Source organism: Schistocerca americana, chromosome 4 (assembly GCF_021461395.2).
Source record: "Schistocerca americana isolate TAMUIC-IGC-003095 chromosome 4, iqSchAmer2.1, whole genome shotgun sequence".
NCBI lineage: Eukaryota > Metazoa > Arthropoda > Insecta > Orthoptera > Acrididae > Schistocerca > Schistocerca americana.
In genome coordinates, this window is record NC_060122.1 from 36,842,061 (window position 1) to 36,864,500 (window position 22,440).

The 22,440-nt window shown below is 37.5% G+C and overlaps 1 protein-coding gene across 1 annotated transcript in view; it reads right to left on the reverse strand.

Moving 5' to 3' along the window:
• The window catches only part of LOC124612557 (radial spoke head protein 4 homolog A), a 497,314-nt gene that overhangs the window by 275,554 nt on the left and 199,320 nt on the right, over positions 1-22,440 (reverse strand). The window contains exon 4 of the mRNA XM_047140832.1: positions 12,104-12,288. Coding sequence (XP_046996788.1) covers positions 12,104-12,288 — 185 coding nt within the window. The remainder of the gene's footprint in view (positions 1-12,103; positions 12,289-22,440) is intronic.

The window sequence follows — 22,440 nt, forward strand, 5'->3', positions numbered from 1 at the left end:
CCTGTTTCCCTTTCCTCTTTAGCCATTCACGCATCTTTTCATCCTACATAGTTGTGTTTATCTTTATACTATATACCTCTTTACTTCTGTATGCATCCTCTTTGGTTTGAAGCTGGCACAGTACTTACAGTAGAATATCTTTGGCTTCCCTCTGACAACCATGCCTCCATCCTTGCTACCCTCCCCGTTTTCCTTTCCCTGTTGCTTCATAACCTGGGTTGTGAGTAACTGAATCTACTTTCCCTTCTTCCCTTTCTTTCCCCTCTCTCCTCCCTGATGAAGGAACATTTGTTCCGAAAGCTAGGAATGTAAATTTTTGGTTCTGTTTTTTGTGTATCTATCAGCTGTACTGAGCTGAGGTAAGTACTGGTCAGCCCCTCTATCTCTTTGTTAGTATTTGTTTCACATCTTTATATGAGATTTTACATTAATCATTTTGAATTCTAAGTGTGTTTTTTATCGCTGCAAAGTTGACGTGCCACATATTAATAGTTGTAGCAACTTTGTGTGACACCTCTGACAACGCCGCTTGCTGGCTGCAAGCAGGGTATCTTTGCGGAATTAGACAGTGTTTTGTTTTCCAATGTTGTATGGCTTTATCTCTGTGACAAGTGACTGTTCATATCAGTAAACATAAACGCTGTACTGTGTGTTCTGACTTGTGGAGTTTGCTTTGTGTTGTTTAGCTGTTCAATTTTGCATATTTGACAAATTTTGCTCATACCTGTTTTACATATTTGGTTTGTGGATATCAATATGCCCCGTTTCAGCAATCAAGTGTTTAAGAAAAGGCACAATGAGTGGAAGAAGAAATCTTTTGTTGTTTCAAAGGGAGATGCTGCTCAGACTGCTTCACCGACTACTCCAAATGAATGTGATAGAACTTCTACCGGCAAGAAACTTTGTGACAGCAAAGAAAAGTTTGAAAACTGTGAAAGTGACAGTAATGATGTGAATGAAATAATTAACATTTCCTTGCTCTCTAATGGTTTGAAACATAATGTATTATGCCAAGTTTGCAAAGAAAGAGGACTGGAATTGAAAATAACTTCACACATTGGTTTGGCATGAAAAATGTTATTGAAGTGTAACAAATGTGCTGCAGAAGTTTCATTTTCTAATTTTAACAGTATTCCTTGTAGTGGTAATAGTGGAAAGAAGGTGTATGACATAAATGTTAGGCTAGTGTATGGCTTGTGTTGCATTGGCAAGGGCAGTGCTGCAGGGACAATGTTATGTGGAATTATGAACTTGCCAAAACCACCAACCAAGTTTGGATTTTATAATGAATTGGTGGGATCTTCTGCTGAAGATATTGCTCAAGCAACAATGAAGAAAGCAGTTGAAAAAGCTGTGACAGATAATGGGAATTGTAGAGATTTAACTGTTGCTTTAGATGGATCATGGCAACGAAGAGGTCATAAATCTCTAAATGGAGTTGTGACAGCTACCAGTGGAGACAGTTGAAAAGTAATTGATGTTGCTATTCTCTCAAAACATTGTAGATGCAAGGGCAATACCAAGGATGAACACAGGGAAAGTTGTGAAGCAAATTTTCAAGGCACGAGTGGAGCGATGGAAGTACAGGGAGTGAAAGCCATTTTTTCCAGATCACAGGAGTGGTATAATGTACGATACACTAACTATCTAGGAGATGGTGATTCTAAGGTATATAAAGCTGTAGAGGAACTCGAACCTTATGGCAATGAAATTCACATTAAAAAACAGGAGTGCATTGGACATATGGAGAAGCGCATGGTCGCTCGCTTGCCCAAACTAAAGCAGACATTAAGATCCCAGAAGCTTAGTGATGGTAAGGCCCTTGGAGGAAGAGGAAGATTGACATATGAAGCAATTGATAGATTGCAGAGGTATTATGGGTGTGCAATTAGGCAAAATACAAGAAGCTTTGAGCATATGAGGAGAGCAGTATGGGCATTATTTTTTCATCCTGCATCAACAAATGAGCACCCACAACATGCACTGTGTCCCACAGGTGATGACCCATGGTGTAAGTACCAATCAGGAAAGGAATATGCCCATAAAACAGTTTGCCAAATGCTGTAATTGATGTAATTAAGCCCATATTCAGAGATTTATCACAGTCAAGTTTATTGGAAAAGTGTTTACATGGGAAAACACAAAATCCAAATGAAAGTGTAAACAATTTAATTTGGATTAGGATTCACAAAAGAGTGTTTGTACAGATAAAAACATTGCATTTTGGAATGCAGTGGCAACATACAATGAAGGAAAAATTATCAAATGTGATGAGCTGAAACGTTTAGGTTTCCAACCAGGACACATCACCATTTCCACAATGCGCCTAATTGATGAAGAAAGATTAAGAGGTGCAGGAAGAAGAGACAAAAGCCTACAACATGCAGCAAAAGGGAAGAAAAGACCAGTGAAAAGGAAACTAACACTGGAAAAAGAAGATGATGCTGATAATCCATCATATGGGGCAGGAAAGTATTAAAAAACTTTGGAAGCCATTTCCCGTAACTTTAAAATTTTCATCTGTGAGGAGCATTTTCTCAAAAACTGCTAACAGTATATCAATAAAATTTATGCACAATATTGTTTACTTCTTTTCCTTCATTTTTATAACAAATTGTAAAAAATATTTTATAATTCAAGAGTTATAGAAGAAAAAGTGCAAAATTTTAGAGAAAAAAATAAGTAACTGTTTAAAGAAATTATAAAACAAAAACCAATAAATATTTCTTATAATGGCATTATAATTTTGTAGAGAAATATTCATTGAACATGTAGTCCAATTTCAGAGCAATATGTTTAATGGTTTTAGAAAAAATGTTCCTTCTATTTCCTAAAATTAACATGGAGGAGATGGATCATTCTGGCTCCCCTTAGATAAGTGTGTTCTTGTCAGTTTTGTAAGACTTTAACAATATTATGAAAAGAACAGTTGCTATTCACCATATAGCGGATAAGCTGTCACAGATAGGAAAAGCAAAATGACTGCCAGAAAGTGAGCTTTCGGCCATCAAGGTCTCTTTGTCAAAAATAGACAAGACACACACACACGCACACACACACACACACACACACACACACACACATGCAAATACAATTCACACACACATGACCATAGTCTCTGGCAGCTGAAGCCAGAGTATGTTGTCTATTTTTGACAAAGGCCTTGTTGGCCGAAAGCTGACTTTTCAACAGTGTTTTTGTTGTGCCTCTCTGTGACTAAGCATCACCATTATATGGTGAGTAGCAACTATCCTATTCATAATACTGTTTTTGTTGTGGATTGGCAAGAGAGCCAACCCACTATGAGAGGAAGCCGAAAGACACGCGTTTTAACTCACACAGGCTGGCGTGAGGTCTGGAACAGGACAAGGAAGTTAGACTTTAGCAAAAAAGGACGTAGCTGTTGGAATACTTAACTTTAATCCGTAAATGGTGGACATCGCTCTTGACGGTACATGTTTTACAGCATCAATAGTAACTGGTAACGGCACTTTGCTAGGTCGTAGCAAATGATGTAGCTGAAGGCTATGCTAGCTATCGTCTCGGCAAATGAGAGCGTAATTTGTCACTGAACCATCGCTAGCAAAGTCGGCTGTACAACTGGGGCGAGTGCTAGGAAGTCTCTCTAGACCTGCCGTGTGGTGGTGCTCGGTCTGCAACCACTGATAGTGGCGACACGCGGGTCCGATGTATACTAATGGACCGCGGCCGATTTAAAGGCTACCACTTAGCAAGTGTGGTGTCTGGCGGTGACACCACAGTTTTACTCCACCTGGACTTTCCATTGTTTTGTAAAATTATAAGTTATTTGTACACGTAGACTTTTATCACTGGCACATTTCCTGATTGGCTGAAATATGCTGACACTGAATCTCTGTTCAAGAAAGAGGATAAATATATACTATCCATCAAACTAAAGATCAATTTCACTTTGCCAGCAATCTCAAAAATTCTAGAAAAGGTAACATGCAGGTGAAATCTTTACCATTTGACCATGAGTAACATACTGTCCAAGACACAAATTTGATTTCTGAAGGGTTCCAATATTCAGAATCCTATATACACAAACAATGAGAATGCACTTAATTCATTAGATAATAAATTACAAGCAACATATATTTTCAGTGATTTGTCAAAGGTGAAGGTGACTGTGAAATGTAACATCCTTTAAAATAAGTAAGAATACTATGAGGTCAGATTACCTCCACAGTCAAATGGTTAGCGTCACTGCCTTTGGCCCCACCTGAGCTTGTTCCGGTGCCTCCTCAAATTTTTCTAAAGTAGGAAAGACTGCTACAAGGTCCACTCAGCCCTTGTGGGGTCAGATGGGGAGCTGCTTGAACAAAGAAACAGTGGCATAATAAGGATGCAACTACTGGCAGTAAAGGCTGGAGGGACTGGAGACATGCTGAACACGTCTTACGATTGGAGACAGCTCCTCCTACTGCCTCGTAGGCAACAGTGTGCCAGTCAGAACAGTCTTAAGGCCTAATCTGTGAATAGCATTTACATTTACATTTATCATGCTCTCACTGGCAATGTTGCAAATTGGTTCCAGTAATATCTCACAAACAGGAAACCAAGGGTGTATATACGAGAGACCACTGAATTATGCTACATCATTATCAGAGTGGAAAAAATTATGTATGGTATCCATCAAGGATCTATTTAGGGCCACTGCTTTTACTACTGTACATTAACGACTTTTCATCAGTTACACTGCCAAAGACAGAGATGTTTTGTTTGCAGATGATATGAGTATTGCAAAATACAGTAAGGTGAGTGTAGCTATAGGAAGGGTTGCTAATGATATTTTCATGGACATTTATAAGTAGTTTATAGCCAACTCACTGCCATTAAACTTTGGAAAGACTCACTACATGCAGTTCACAACTGCCCAGCATATGTGTAAAGTATGTAGAAGCGCTGATAGAACAGGTTGATAGTTTTAAATTCCTGGGATAAAAACAAAACTTTTGGAAGAGCATACCACAGAACTGCAGAATTACCTAGACACATCATTATTTGTAATGCAAATGTTATCACACACAGATGGCACAAAACAAAAAATAAAAAATTAGCATACTTTGCTTATATTCATTCCATAATGTCACAGTTTGGAGTAACTCTTCAATTCAAACAGTTTTCAGACTAAAAAACTGTGTAATATATATTATTTGTGATGTGAATTTCTGAACATCCTGTAGAAGACTATTAAATGAATTGGGTATACTAACTATGCTTCTCAGTAGTTTTCCTAAATGACATTTATTTATTTATCGTGTCAAAATTACAGAAATATCAATCAAAAATTGGACTCTTCAAGTGAATTTGGTGTAGCTCTCATAAGGTCTTCCATGGTGCAGGTGGTTGGTGATGAGGAGCATTGAAGGAAATAGCTGTTAGTCTGCTCAATGCCACGCTGGTAAAGAACTGAGTCCACAGAGAAACCCCAAGTCCACAGATTGGTCTTGTATCTCATTGTGTTTGATTGTAATCTAGTGAGACACCTCCGTATTGACTCTTCTCCGAATGTCCAGGGAGAAGTTGTTCTTTTGGAGGCATCCATTCTCCCAAATACCGACATTTCTCCTGCCATCGCGAGATCCTTGCTGTATGTGGATTCTCGATGAGAGACTCAGTAGTTGTCAAGAAGCTCTTTCTTAATTTCAGCCAAGGATGTGCAAGCTGATGACCATATAGTGGATGGGCTTCCTTCATTGTGGCCTTACTTTTCTCATATCTCGCAGCTACCTCACGTCTGATTTCAGGAGAAGCTATGCTAGCGAGGCAATGGAGTTTGACCACAGGAGTAGGTCTTAAGCAATCCATGATAATCCTGCAAGACTCATTTAGAGCCACTTCTATGTTCCTGGCATGACTGGACTTGTACCGTACCGAACATGCATATTCAGCAGTGGAATAACATAGAGCAAGCGCGCTTGAGTGCACAGTGCATGGATTAGCACTCCATGACATACCAGTCAATTTTTACACTAAGTTATTTCTGGTTGTCACTTTCTGTTTGGTGTTTAGGCAATGCTTTTTATATGTTAGCACACAATCCAGAGTTACACCAAGATATCTGGGAGTAGGATTATGTTTGAGTACAATGCCTCCCCAGCATATATTTAAGTATCTATTTGCCTTTTTATTCTTCAGGTGGAAAGATTTTGATAGCGTATCTTCTACAGTCTCAAAACAGTCAGCCTGAGTAGTGATAGTGCAGTCATCAGCATAAATAAAGCTTCGAGTTCCTTCAGAGATAGGTTGATCGTTGGTATAGATGTAGAATAATAGCGGCGAAAGCACGCTGCCTTGTGGTAGCCCATTTTTCTGAGTTCTCCATCTTCTTTTATTACCCTGAAATTCCACAAAAAATCTGCGGTTCTGGAGAAGGTTTCTAATATTTCACATGAGTGTGAAGTTACATCATAAACTTTACTCAGATGGAGCCGATGGTTGATTGTATCATTAAGCTGTGGATAGATCGATAAAGACAGCACCTGTCATGAGCCGTTTCTCATATCCATCTTAGATATGTTGTGTTAAGTTTAATATTTGAGATGTGCAACTTTTCGCTTCTCTGAAACCTGCTTGCTGTGGTATTAGAAGAGGCTCCACCTTTCTAATCATTCTCTGAAGAATGAGCCTCTCCAGTATTTTGTAGAGATGACAGAGTAAGGAGATAGGTCTATAATTTTTGGGATCTTTCCTATCCTTTCCTGGTTTTGGTGTGGCAATTTCTCTTGCTTTTCGCCATACTTGCATTCTCGAATACAGTTGTTCATAAACTCCAGTAACCAAAGCATTGTAGCAGGACCCAAATTCTTGATTTGCTCAGCTCTAATGACATCCAGTCCTGCTGCTTTTCCCAATTTACATTTATTCAGAGCTGAATTCAATTCTTCAAGAGAGAAAGAAGGAGATAAGATACTATTCTCTTGATCCATTTGCCTGAATGATTGTTTCCTCTCTGTATTTCTGGATTTAGTTGCTTTGCCATTAATGAGGAGTTGGTGAGGAATTTGGTCTGGTTTACTCTTAACATATGTGTTGACCTGAGTGTTATCATTACTCAGGCGATGTAATAGCCTCCAGGCCTTTTTGCTACTTTTATTTGTGTCACAGTCGACAGTTAATTTTACCCATTCTTCTCTCTTAGCCTCAGATATTGAAGGGAGGACATTCTGTGCAAGGCTTGATGTGGCTTCATGGAAAGGATCTTCTTCAAACTTCCTGTAGTATTCTTAAAGAAGAATGGCCATTTCAGGTGTTATACCCTTGATATAGTTCATTCTGCATACCCTTGGAATTGATGTTCGGGAGGAGGTGTTAACGATGCTAACAAAATTCTCATATTGATCTATACAGGCACATCAGTATATAAACCTCCAGCAACAGATTTTTCCTTCACCCCACCTGAAAATTTTATTACAGGGAAACCTTCTATTGTGATAGGTGATTTTAACAGTCATAGCCATGTTTGGGGGTACACTCAAGAGGAAAATGGTGAGGCTGTCCTTCTGTGGGCTGAAACCTTCCATCTCTCCCTCCTTCATGACAGAAAACTACCTCATTCTTTCTACAGTGGACGCCTGGGAACTGGCTGTAATCTGGATCTGCTTTTTGTAAGTGAAAGTATTTTTCATACCTGCACTAAATCTGTCTATAAGCCCATACCAAATACACAACATCGACCCATTATGTGTCAAGTTCTGCCACAAGTCAGACCTCAAGAAATCCCTTTCAGACGAAGGTACAACTTCAAAAAAGCTGATTGGCAGAAATTTTCAAAATTATTAGATGACATTCTACATCTACATCCATACCCCGCAAGCCACCTGACGGTGCGTGACGGAGGGTACCTTGAGTACCTATATCAGTTCTCCCTTCTATTCCAGTCTCGTATTGTTCGTGGAAAGAAGGATTGTCGGTATGCTTCTGTGTGGGATCTAATCTCTCTGGTTTTATCCTCATGGTCTCTTCGCGAGATATACGTAGGAGGGAGCAATATACTGCTTGACTCTCCGGTGAAGGTATGTTCTAGAAACTTCAACAAAAGCCGGTACCAAGCTACTGAGCGCCTCTCCTGCAGAGTCTTCCACTGGAGTTTATCTATCTTCTCCGTAATGCTTTCGCGATTACTAAATGATCCTGTAACGAAGCGCGCTGCTCTCTGTTGGATCTTTTCTATCTCTTCTATCAACCCTATCTGGTATGGATCCCACACTGCTGAGCAGTATTCGAGCATGGGGCGAACAAGCGTACTGTAACCTACTTCCATTGTTTTCAGATTGCATTCCCTTAGGATTCTTCCAATGAATCTCAGTCTGGCATCTGCTTTACCAACGAACGATCAACTTTATATGATCATTCCATTTTAAATCACTCCTAATGCATACTCCCAGATAATTTATGGAATCAACTGCTTCCAGTTGCTGACCTTCTATATTGTAGCTAAATTATAAGGAATCTATCTTTCTATGTATTCACAGCACATTAAACTTGTCTACATTGAGATCCAATTGCCATTCCCTGCACCATGCGTCAATTCGCTGCAGATCCTCCTGCATTTCAGTACAATTTTCCAATGTTAGAACCTCTCGATATACCACAGCATCATCCACAAAAAGCCTCAGTGAACTTCCGATGTCATCCACAAGGTCATTTATGTATATTGTGAATAGCAACGGTCCTACAACACTCCCCTGTGGCACACCTGAAATCAATCTTACTTCGGAAGACTTCTCTCCATTGAGAATGACATGCTGTGTTCTGTTATTTATTGTAAACGGTATATTCCTTTTCCCAATAAACAGCTCAGTTCACAAAATCAATACTAGAAACAAGAATGGTCAATACCAGAAACTTAAATGCTGTACTTCCAAAACTTGTCTATTAACACACTTTACCAACAACTTACCAGCAACAATAAAAACTCCTGTGTGCATAATTCAGATCTGCACCATGGATTTGTTGTGACAAAGCCAGGATAAAATCATGAAAAGTGTTTCGTATTAATATGTAATTTAATTAACAGTAACATCACTGTCGTCCATAGCACCTTCCATCAATGTATGCTCCAAGATGCCTGATGTGTCCACAAAACTTAGTGGTTGTGGTATTCATCTGGTGCTGTCACTTCACCATTTATGCCTATACTATCTTTGTTTTCTGTATTTGTTTCAAGCAACACCTCTACATGGGTCGTAGATGTCTCAACTGTTGCTGGGAACTCTATACCCATTGGGTCGACATGTAATAACTTTGGGTCATTTTTTTCATTTCATTTTTGACACTGCCATAGCTCTACATTTGCTTGGCACTGGATTGTTTAGGCTTTTTAGACTTCTTTTGAAGTGAACTTTCCCCTGACTTAGGTTTTATATAGTTCCAAGCATATTTCAAAGTCATATTGTTGTTGTTGTGGTCTTCAGTCCTGAGACTGGTTTGATGCAGCTCTCCATGCTACCCTATCCTGTGCAAGCTTCTTCATCTCCCAGTACCTACTGCAACCCACATCCTTCTGAATCTGCTTAGTGTATTCATCTCTTGGTTTTTCTCTACGATTTTTACCCTTCATGCTGCCCTCCAATACTAAATTCGTCATCCCCTGATGCCTCAGAACAGATCCTACCAACCGATCCCTTCTTCTAGTCAAGTTGTGCCACAAACTCCTCTTCTCCCGAATTCTATTCAATGCCTCCTCATTAGTTATGTGATCTACCCATCTAATCTTCAGCATTTTTCTGTAGTACCACATTTTGAAAGCTTCTATTCTCTTCTTGTCCAAACTATATATCATCCATGATTCACTTCCATACATGGCTACACTCCATACAAATACTTTCAGAAATGACTTCCTGACACTTAAATCTATACTCGATGTCAACAAATTTCTCTTCTTCAGAAATGCTTTCCTTGTCATTGCCAGTCTACATTTTAAATCCTCTTTACTTCAACCATCATCAGTTATTTTGCTCCCCAAATAGCAAAACTCCTTTACTACTTTAAGCGTATCATTTCCTAATCTAATTCCCTCAGCATCACCTGATTTAATTCGACTACATTCCATTATCCTAATTTTGCTTTTGTTGATGTTCATCTTATATCCTCCTTTCAAGACACTGTCCATTCCGTTCAGCTGCTCTTGCAGGTCCTTTGCTGTCTCTGGCAGAATTACAATGACATCGGTGAACCTCAAAGTTTTTATTTCTTCTCCATGGATTTTTATTCCAACTCCGAATTTTTCTTTTGTTTCCTTTACTGCTTGCTCAATATACAGATTGAATAACATTGGGGTGAGGCTACAACCCTGTCTCACTCCCTTCCTAACCACTGCTTTCCTTTCATGCCCCTCGACTCTAATAACTGCCATCTGGTTTCTGTACAAATTGTAAATAGACTTTCGCTCCCTGTATTTTACCCCTGCCCCTGCCACACCAAAGTCATATGACATGAAATTGTTTATTATTTTGTCACTTTCAGTTTCATACTAATTTCCATGTATAGTCTGACATTTTCATTTTCTCTCCACTTTGGGCTTAGTAGTAGTCCGCATGCTTCTGACAATGACACCTCAATCAATGCCCTATGTTGTTGTTGTGGTCTTCAGTCTATATAAATGCTAAATCATAAAAATCACCCGCATTTTCCTTCACTGGTACAATGACATCACAGGCAAAACAGATACCGTATGACAAACACGTGCAAACATGATCTATCCATTGTGGGCTCAACCACTGTTTATGCATTATTAGCCTCTTAGTTATTAGCAGTTGAAGTCTGTCAGTATTTTGTCACAGATGAGAGTTTGACTGATGAGCGAATAGACATATTTACACCAGCAAGTTTGAGAGGAACCTGAACAACTTACTTTTGGCCAACTCCATCTACTGCACTGAAAAATTTCTAAACAGAACCATTTTATTGATGTATTATTATTATTATTATTACTGTATTATTTTTATTAATATCACACAAAATAAAAATCTGACATGTTCCACATCCACAAGGCTCTCCTTAATGTGAGTCTGTGGAATGAAGGGTTCATCTAATTTAATCTAATAGGATGGAGAAGTATGGATAGCTACATCACATCAGTCTTCAGCCTGAAGACAACAACAACAAACTGAGATGTAGCTGTGAGGAAAGAGGGGTGGGGAAGGAACACAAATAGATGGAGGTTGCAAGAGGGTAAGTAATTTTCAATGTATGCTTTGGTGTGGCTGTTTTCAGACAGATGGGTGGTGAAGAAATGTTTCTATTGAAAAGAACAGGTATATGATAGAGGTTCTCGACAAGTCCATCGTGGTTAAATCTGAATTTGGGGCCAAATATTGGGACATTTGAGAGGACCATAAATTCTGCAAGTGTCAGGCCGCTAGAAGATAGGCCAATGAAAATGTTGTGAGTGTGAAGAGTGTGATTGGGACAAGGTATTTTAAGGGCATGAAAGATGTTTCTGGGTTTGTGTGAGAGAGAGTAAATCAGACAGGCTGGCTCTCAAACCTAGGTGGGAATAGTTGGTCACACGTGATGAGTGCTTTGATGTGTAGACAAATAAACTGCTTCTTTAGTTCACACATTGTTGGATTACCTTTTTTACCTTATCTCTTTGATTTTAAGAACCATCTTCCATTTTCTTTCTGCTGTATGTGTTAATTCTATCCAGCTGAAAATGTTTCTCGTTGCTTGCCTTATCTTAGAACACTATGATCATCACAATAATACAACAAAATTTCTACAGACATTGTGAAAGTCAGCAACTTTTTATGTAAATTTAAAAAAATGGTTGGGAATCTTTAGTGGCACACTAAGATGCCACAATATGATCAAGAGACTGCTTGATAAACACTGGTAAACATGTTAATGGATGCATGTGATAATTATGGAGAAACTAATCACACATATAATATATGTATGGGTAAGGTACAATTAATGTGACCTTTAAAAAAACATAAAAAAATATGTATACCAGGAAACTCTGAAAGGATCTTAAAAGTTGTTGTAATTTGTTAGATGCTACAAAAATAGAAGTTCACACAAGTGAATAACAATTTTACAGAATTTCAGTAAAACAGTTAAAGATTAATAGTACCTGTACTTCTTTATGATTTCTCGTTGACCCAAGTTGTAAAGTGCTGCTGATGTGCAGAACACTTCATTTTTTGATAATCCTGCCCCTGCTTGCTCAAAGTAGTACTGAAGTTCCATAAGATCCATCCTTTTGTCACCTGCTCCTTCCTCATCATCTTCTGTCTCCGTCTTTTCTTCTGGAAGAGGCTGTCGGTATACAAATGTGGCTGCAGCGAAGCCAATTCTGCACAGTAGTTTCCTATCTACATGAAAACTTCTATTTTAATTACTGGCAATAGAATATTATAAGGAAACATAGAAGAAACACACAAATTTTAAAGTAGTTTCCCGCAAACAAAAAATTATCATCATTATCCTTTCAAATAATTTAGAATTTCATCATTGCAATGTGAAAAATTCCATTCTTCTTACATGTTGAATCTAATATTGTCTTTAGTCTTGGAGATATAATATGTTATCTAAAGCTCTTCATCTATGGTTTCTTTTGTAGATGCACAGGACACTAGTACTGAAAATACATCATTGATCTTTCTAAAGACTACAACATCATGAGCGTACACTGTGTGCCACGTAGCATGAGATGCAGAACAGTGTATCATGTGAGGCAGCTACCTGTACTGATGAAAGGCTAGCTGCAGCCTGCTGTAAGCCACTTCAGTGTTTACATATTCTATCACTGCATACTGATCTCCGGGTGCCTTATGAGAGAAACTGTGTGATTCCTTGGACTGTTAGGTTTTATTCTCATGGTTTGTCTGTCATAGGTTACGGTCAATTTATGAGAATCTATTTCCATGTTTGTAATTTCAAAGTTATTTGATGTATGTGTACCAAAGATTTATGTGATTAACTTCTCATGGTTGGGTATCACAGTCACCTAAAACTTTTTAAAAGGCGTCAGTTGCAATTGACTGTAAAAATTATTACTCTTCACTACTGTTGCTTTGGCTTAATAAAAATTATCAAGTGGTAAACTGCAAAATACTCTAAAAAATTTCTGTCAAGCACATGTCGTCGCATCTGAGCCAAAAAGCCGAAATTGCAATAGTTAAAATGAATAATTTCTACAATCAGTGCAACTACAATGTCTTTTTTGTGTGTAAAGTAATAGGATACCCACTATCTAAAGTAATAAACCAATCCTTTGAACAAGGAAGATTCCCAGAGGTGCTGAAGTATGCAGAAGTAAAACCGTTGCTCAAAAAGGGGTCAAGAGAGGATATGGGGAATTATCGTCCCATCTCCCTCCTTCCAGTCCTATAAAAAATCTTTGAATATGCTGCTGCTACGCAGATTCGAAATTTTATGGAGAAATATGATATTATTACGGAAAACCAATTCGGTTTCCAGCATTGCAAAAGTACTATTGATGCAATTAACAAGTTTATCGACAATATCAGCACATCATTAGACAACAATAATAAAGTTGCAGGAATCTTTTGTGATCTCACAAAAGCCTTGACTCTGTAAATCATGCACTGCTCGTCTATAAGCTTGACAAGTATGGGATCAATGGTAATGTTCTAAATTGGCTTACTTCATACTTATCAAATAGGAAACAAAGAGAGATTGTCTCATCAAATGCAACAAATTACTATTCAAAATGGAAAAACAGTAGCCCAAGGTGTCCCTCCAGGCTCAATTCTAGGACCTATTTTGTTTTTGTTCTATGTTAATGATTTACCGAACAATATAAATGCTCCATTGATTTTATTTGCAGATGACACATCTGTATTAATTGAAAACCAGGAGCCAGAAAACATCCCTCTCTACATAACAAACAGAATGAACAAACTAGAAACATGGTTCCAACTGAATGGATTAAGACTTAACATCCCCAAAACCCACATGGTCCAATTCAGAAGAAAACAGTCAAAGCCCCAAGAAATTAAAATATCTCATAAAAATCAGGATATAGAAGAAGTGGATTCTGTGAAGTTTTTAGGGTTAAACCTAGATAAAAATTTAAATTGGAATAAACATGTTGACTACCTGTTAAACAAATTATGTAACTTTGCATTTGCTATGCAAATATTAGCTGGGGCAACAGACATGAATACAAGGAAAATTGCATACCACAGGTACTTTCAATCAGTTGTAAGGTATGGTATTATTTTTGGGGGAAATTCAAGCAATACATTGCGCATACTAAAGTTACAGAAAAGAATAATAAGGAACATGTGTACTGCCCACCCAAGGACATGATGTCACCCACTCTTTGAACAGCAACAGTTATTAACAGTTCCCTTCTTATACATCTATGATAGTATCATCTTTCTACACAGCAATTTAAATTTATTCGAGGAAAACTGTTTCAATCACACACATATAACATGAGAAACAAAGACAATTTTATGCTTCCCACTCATCGCTTAAACCTATATGCGCAGTCTCCCCAGTATATGGCAATGAAAATTCATAACAAGCTAAAAGGAAAGAATGTTCTGACTATGAACCTAGAGACACTGAAAACAAAGCTATATGATATACTTGCAAACGCTGCTACTACACTGTTGAGGAGTTCACGTCTCTGCAAATGAGAGCGTATGTAGGCAGTGAACCATCGCTAGCAAAGTCGGCTGTACAACTGGGGCGAGTGCTAGGGAGTCTCTCTAGACTACACCTGCCGTGTGGCGGCGTTCGGTCTGCAATCAGTGATAGTGGCGACACACGGTTCCGACGTATACTGATGGACTGCGGCTGATTTAAAGGCTACCATCTAGCAAGTGTGGTGTCTGGTGGTGACACCACAATATTAATGTTAAAATTCTTTGTACCAATTAGGCCTATGTTGTGTTATCCATTTTTTTAACGTGTCTCCTGTACACTAATCATATGATTAGAAATTGTATGTTATGAGACAAATAAAACGCTATTCACTATACGGTAATAAACTTTGAGCGCCATCTACAATAATGGCAATGACAGACTTGTGAGGTCGAACATTTGCATATTTGAAGATACAAAGCATGCTGTATACTGATCAAGTCACACCCGGTGAACTTCTGCTTGAAAAACATGGAAGACATTAAATAGTTAATGGACCTAAAACAGCAGCAGACATCATTAGCACTGCACCTCCTGAAATCCACCATAGAATACTTCACAGTGACTTCCAACTACCCCTTTTCTATCATTTCTGCCATTTGAATGGAATATCTCCCAGAAATTATTGACACTTTCTGGCAAGTCAAATCACTGACCAGCAGCAGCAGTACTCATTTTAAATCCTCATCTATATTATTAGAAGCAAAGGCCATTAACAGACCCTCCACCCTCCCATCAAAGAGAATCTGTACTCATCTATCTGACCTTTTTATAACAAAATCCATTTTGTAGCTGCTAGACTGGAGTTCCTCCAGCACAAAACAGCAGACACATAATCTTATGCAGCTTGTGTTATATTGTCATTTCAAGTGCATGTACAGCAAATACTATGTTGAATCATTAACTGGAGAGGTTAAGGTCTATTTAGCACCAGACCAAGATGAACAATAACAGGTGTAACACAAGATAGACCCCTCCCTAGCAGAACTGCTCCAAAGTATCAAAGCCTTTGAGATTTACAAGCAGTACAGCGAGTTTCCTTCATAGACTTAGAAGTTTCCACACTTCCTCATCTACATTCCAGAGGTATCTTCATACACTTAGAAGGTTCCAAACTTCCTCATCTACCTTCCGGAGGTAAAGAGTTGCAGCAGAAGCGCATGAGCTCAAGTAATGCATGTACAATGTGATGTTCGCCTGCTTCATCTCTTTGTTGATTGTCCTTGGTGTCGACGTACTGCACTGGCTGGAAAATGGGGTTTGTAATTTGGACACTGACTACTGTAAATGATGTGGACAGCAGATACATGGTTGTGTTTTACAGTTCTTTACCTTCACTGTCCACAACCCCCCAATATTACACAGTTATTTGGCCAGTGCACTACTGTTTAACTTTCGATAAGCCTTATTAATAGGTTGCAGGCGAACATCCACATATTGCTACAATAGTTTTCTGTTGAACATCTATGAGCAGTAAAAGCCTAACCACCTGGCTCTCAGTTCTTGTAGAATAATAATGTATGTATGGGACAGACACTGTCATTGTTTTAACACATGGCCTAATTGTGCTACACTTATTTCAGGGATGCATTGTTGTTGATCTAACCAATACAGATTTCTTGTCTGAAACTTGGCTGTGGACTGACTGCCTCATGACCAAAAATCTGGCCCTTATATATCATTACAATAATAGGCCCTCAAACTACACTTTGCTTGATGTTTAATTTACAGAAATCACAATTAAAACATAACTCATTAAATTAACTAAATACAACAATTTCTTTTTTTTTTTTTTTTACTACAAGGATTAAGCCGAGTTATTTGTTTAAACCATGAAATTAAGATATATAGTTAGGCAAACAATACTGTCGACAAAACTGTTAATTATTCTGGAATTAATTAAGGGCTGGCTTTGCTAACATGTTTTCAAATAGAGCCAAACAGATCCTTTAAGAATACAATTAGTTGTTCCTCCAAACGTTTATACTTATTACAGAAGTTATACTTGTTTATAAGTCAACAACAGAATTTAAGTCACAAAACAATTACTGATTTCACCTTGTAATGAAAGTATTAACTAGGAATGTTGTTGTTGTTGTTGTGGTCTTCAGTCCTGAGACTGGTTTGATGCAGCTCTCCATGCTACTCTATCCTGTGCAAGCTTTTTCATCTCCCAGTACCTACTGCAACCTACATCCTTCTGAATCTGCTTAGTGTATTCATCTCTTGGTCTCCCTCTACGATTTTTACCCTCCACGCTGCCCTCCAATACTAAATTGGTGATCCCTTGATGCCTCAGAACATGTCCTACCAACCGATCCCTTCTTCTGGTCAAGTTGTGCCACAAACTTCTCTTCTCCCCAATCCTATTCAATACTTCCTCATTAGTTATGTGATCTACCCATCTAATCTTCAGCATTCTTCTGTAGCATAACTAGGAATAGCTGAAATAAATTAGAAAATCAATTACATACATAAAACTAAGCATGAAATTAGATCTGATGTTATATTCTTTAAAAACTAAGGGCCAACCTTTCTGTTTTATGAAAATGCAGATTATACTCGCTTATGTTAATGGTAATTAGTCAAAATGAATAAAAGGAGTTTTAAGAAGGCAGATGGCAAAAGAAGAGGGGAAGTAAAATCATCCCAACTTGCTTTGTTACATCATGGACATATAAGCACACCAAGAATAGGGTGGCATGATTTTAAATAGCAGAGCTCAGTATAATATCACCAGTATATCCCTGACGAAGGACATGACCATAAGATTGAACCAATGTCTTCTGACAGATAGCAATCTACACCCGAGAAAATTTTTAAGTAACACTTCAAGCAACTCTATGAACAACAAATTTAGTTTGATGATATAAAGTGAGCTTTGAAAAAACTTAAAATATTACATATTCTCTGTGTTCCTACAAATTGTGCAAAAGACAAAACCATACTTACACAGTACCTGTGCTCTGTTATTTTCTAAGTGATTCGTTTTAGTTTTAGGTCTTTCACAAGTGGTGCATGAATTTTGTAAAGCTAGAATTGCAAATTATACAAAGAAAATAGTATACCATGCAATACTGTTATGATAGGGAATTAGCCAGTTTTACAACTATGTACACTTTCACACTGAAAAATATTGCACTGCAAAGAACATGTACATGATTCTTTAATGGTTCTCCACGCCATATCAAACTATTACACAATAAGTTAGTTAGTAAATTGTTCCATATAATTTTGCATGACAGTCATTATACATTCACAACACAAATTAATTTGTACTGCGGTTACATTCTGAACATTTCTAATTTATTTAACAAAAAGAAAAAAATGATTTACAGATGTGAGTTTGTAATTCCTACCAACCACCTTTTACAGATTACAATAACAGAAATTCTTCTATGGGATACGAGTTCTCATGTTTTCAAGCAGAAATTTTCTCCGCAATCAAGTTTAACTTTGCTGTCTGTCATACATTTCATATCACTGGGTAAATGATCAAAAATTTTTTTTGCGTCATTGTGCACCGCTTTTTGTGCTAAAGACATCTTTAATACATAGTAATGAATGTCATTCTTCCTTCTGTTATTGTATGGTATTTTTTATTTATTTATTTATCCATCTATAGACAATAAATATTGTATGGATGTTATCGAAAAGTAGATGTAAATTTATGTGAAACAATTTATGGAAAAGGAACATACAAAATTTTACATTAAGTAGTACCAAGAATAATACATACAAAATTGTACAAAAATGTACAAATAATAATACTTGGTCATACAAGACACAAACTTTTTCTACATGTATATTAACAGTATTATAATTGCATAATCTGTTTGCCCTAAGGCAACAGAAATCCCTTATATTCACTACATTAATTCAATAAACTCAACAGTTGTCCATCAGATATACAAAATTAATAGAAACTTTAGGGGATGAAAGACATTGTTTTCAGTTTTGCATTAATATAAACATTATCAGAATTGTTTATTGGCCTAAATAGTCGTTTACTGAGTAAAAACATTGTTCAAGTAGAAATTCTTTAAATTCTACTTTAAATCTGTTTTCACCTTCTAATTTTCTGATGTTGGCTAGCAGTCTGTTGTAGAGTTTTGTACCAATATGAATCACATGCCTTTGTGTGTGTGTGTGTTCTTTTTGTTCGCTGAGTACAGAGTGCTGTGCTATTTTGGATATTGTCGTTATTTAAGTCGGCATTTATCTGAAAATCTGCAAGATTGGCCCGGACATATAAAGCACATTAGTATGTGTATATAATGAATTATGTACCTCATTTTCTTCTTAAACTGTAGTGGATTATTCACAACAAACTTCATGAGGGAATAAATATAGCATGAAGCTGAAGTCAAAATGCTGAACTCCTCAAAGAGATGTCTACAAGCTGATTGTGTGTGAGCATCACATATTCTCACAGAACGTTTTTGCACAATGAAGACTTTCTTTCTTAAGGATGAGTTACCCCAGAACATTGTTCCATGTGGCATTATTGAATGAAAATATGTCACAGTTGTCAGCTTATTGATTTGTCTCTCACCAAGATTCACAATTATTCAAGTGCAAATGTAGCTAAACTAAGTTGTTTTAGGACTTGCAGAATGTGTTTTTTTTTTTTTTTTTCAATTTAAATTCTCATCAATGTGGACTTCTAAGAATTTTGAAGTTACACTTGTCACTGGTGTAATACCTCTAGGTATGCAGAACTGAATATCTTGCATCTTTTTAAAATTCAGGATGGGACCATTTGCAGAAAACTAGTCAATGATACTTTTAAGAACATTGTTTACCTCTGTTTCTATTTCTGTATGTATGCTGTATCTGCTAAAAGAACTAATTCTGCTTGTTGTATACTAGATGGAAGATCATTTACATGTATGAGGAACAGTAGTGGACTAAAGATTGAACCTTGGGGAACTCCATAGATGATTTCTCCCGAGTCAGAACTATGTCACAGGCTATATTGCTTGAATTACTAAGTACAACCTTCTTCATTCTTTTGGTTAGATATGATGTTATCCATTGTTTGGCTATACCATCAAGCCCATAAAATGTTAACTTATGTAGGTGAATATTATGATTCACACAGTAAAATGCATTGGAGTGGGTGCAGAAAATACCAACCAGTGCTATTTTATTATTTAATGTTTGGAAATCTGGTAACTGAATGTGTAAATGGCATTCTTATAGAGGAACCCTTCTGAAACCCAAACTGTGATTTGCTAAAAATACTATTGTTGCTAAATCGAATAAGTGAAAAGATAGACAAGAAGCCGAGTGAAGAACAGCATGTGTTTACAAAAGGAAGAAACACGATCGACCTGATATTTTCTATCCGTCAATTGATGGAAAAACATTTGGAGTATAACAAAAGGGTGATAACAGTTTTTATAGACATAGAAAAGGCATATGACTCAGTTAACAGGGAAAGACTCTGGGAAGAAATGAAGAAGATAGATATAGAAGATGGATACATTACTGTAATAAAGACAATGTACAGAGGACACAAATGTAGAATTAGAACACCATTAGGGAACAATGAATACTTCGAAATAAGACAAAGCCTTAAACAAGGAAGTATTTTATCTCCTGCACTTTTTAGTGTTGTGATGGAGGGAATGAATAGGGCAGTTAAAGATATAGTAAAAGAAAAATACAAAAAGATGGTTTTTGCAGATGATTGGTAATATGAGGTGATAAAGAGGTAGAGGTACAGTTACAACTTGATGCATGGAAGGAAGTAATGGAAAAGTATGGATTAAAAATAAGTAAAGGTAAGAGTGAAGTAATGGTATTTGGAAGAGACAAAGGGATCAACGGAAATATTACTTTGAATGGAGAGCCCCTCAAAATGGTAGACAGTTTCACTTATTTAGTGATGGAAGAATAACCAACGAAAGTAATAGGAGGTTACAGAATAGAGGCAAATTCTACCAAACAATAAAACACCTGATTTGGAATAAGGAAGTTTCAGAAAAAGCAAAACTCCTTATGTATAAGAGTTATTACCTCCCTATTGTTATCTATGGAGGAGAAACATGGACAATGACAGAAAGGGACTGGAGCAGGTTGCAAGCAGGGGAAATGAAATTTCTCAAAGCAGTTAAGGGAAAAACAAGAATGTACAGAGTAAGGAATGTAAATAGGACCTTAAACAGGAGAGTATGAGAGAAGAAATTGAAGAAAAGAGATTAAGATGGTACGGGCATGTTAAGAGGATGCATGGGCAGAGACTCCCCAAAATTATGGAAGGACTAAAGGAGGATGGAAAAAGACCTAGAGGGCGCCCAATAACACAGTGGGAAATGGGAGTGAGAATATCTATGGAAAGGAGAGTAACAATACCAGAGAAGGAAAGTTGCTACTCACGATATAGCGGAGATGCTGAGTCACAATAGGCACACCAAAAAGATTCACACAATGAACGCTTTCAGCCATTAAGGCCTTTGTCAGCATTAGACACACATACACGCACGCACACACATACATGCACGCACACACACACACACACACACACACTCAGATAAATGCAACTTGCACTCACATCTGCAGTCTCAAAGAGCTGAAACCGCACTGCGAACAGCAGCACTAGTGCATGATGGGAGTGTCGACTGGGTGGGGGTAAGGAGGAGGCTGTGGCGGAAAGGAAGAGGGATGTATGGGGGGGGGGGGGGGGTGGCAGGCAGTGAAGAGTTGCAGTTTAGATGGAGGGCAGGAGAGAAGGTGCGGAGGCGGGAGGGGGTAAGTAGTGAAAAGGAGAGAAATAAAAGAAATAAATCGATTTTGGAAAGTCAGACCAATATACAATTCCATAAGGAATGGTTGCTGAGTTTATCAACAGAAGAACATCTTAGTGTCAATGAACATATGGTACGTTTCAAGGGATCACTGAATGTAAAACAGTATGTAAAGAGCAAACCAAAACCATGGGGAATAAAAATATTTGCACTCTGTAGAACAAGTGGTCAAATGTTTGATTTTATATTATATCAATGTTTGACGACATGATCTTGATCCAGCAATGTTAAAAATTTTTGCTCTTGGTGCATCAGTAGTGGTGAAATTAGCAGAAAGAATCAATGAAACAAATGTGATTCTAATTTTTTATAATTATTTCTTGAAGTATAGTCTTCTGCAGTACTTGAGACATAAGAATATGTATGCAATATGTATGGTGCACCAAAATCACTTCAAGAATCTACCATTTTTGTATGACAAAGACACGAAGTAATGTGATAAAGGCTGTGCTGAGGAACTGATAAGTGAAGATGGAGAATTTATAGTAACAAAAGTGTATGACAGTAAGCCAATGGAAATGGTGTTGAATTATGTGGGAATTGGAAAGAAAGATGTGAGTAAAATGTGGAATAAAACTGAAAAGAAGTATGTTGAAATCGACTGGCCAGAAGTTATTCAAATTTACAATCCACAAATGGGAGGGATCAACAAGACGGGTTTTCTGATCACATTTTGCACACTCATCAGACTGCGAAAGTGGACACTTCACATATTTGCTCATGCAATAAATATTGCATGTGTAAATGCATGGACTGAGTACAAGAAAAATGCATCAGAATTAGGTGCTCTTAAAATTAAGACCCTTGATTTGCTTCACTTTAGGGCAAGTGTGTCCAAAGTACTTAACAAAAATAGATAAGCCAGCTGCCAGGAAGAGGGGCGTCCCACTACTGAGAGTTCAAGTACTTCAAAACAAGCCAATGTGGAAGTTCAGCCGGAAGCTGAAGTTTGTTTGGACAATGCTAGGCATCTTCCAGT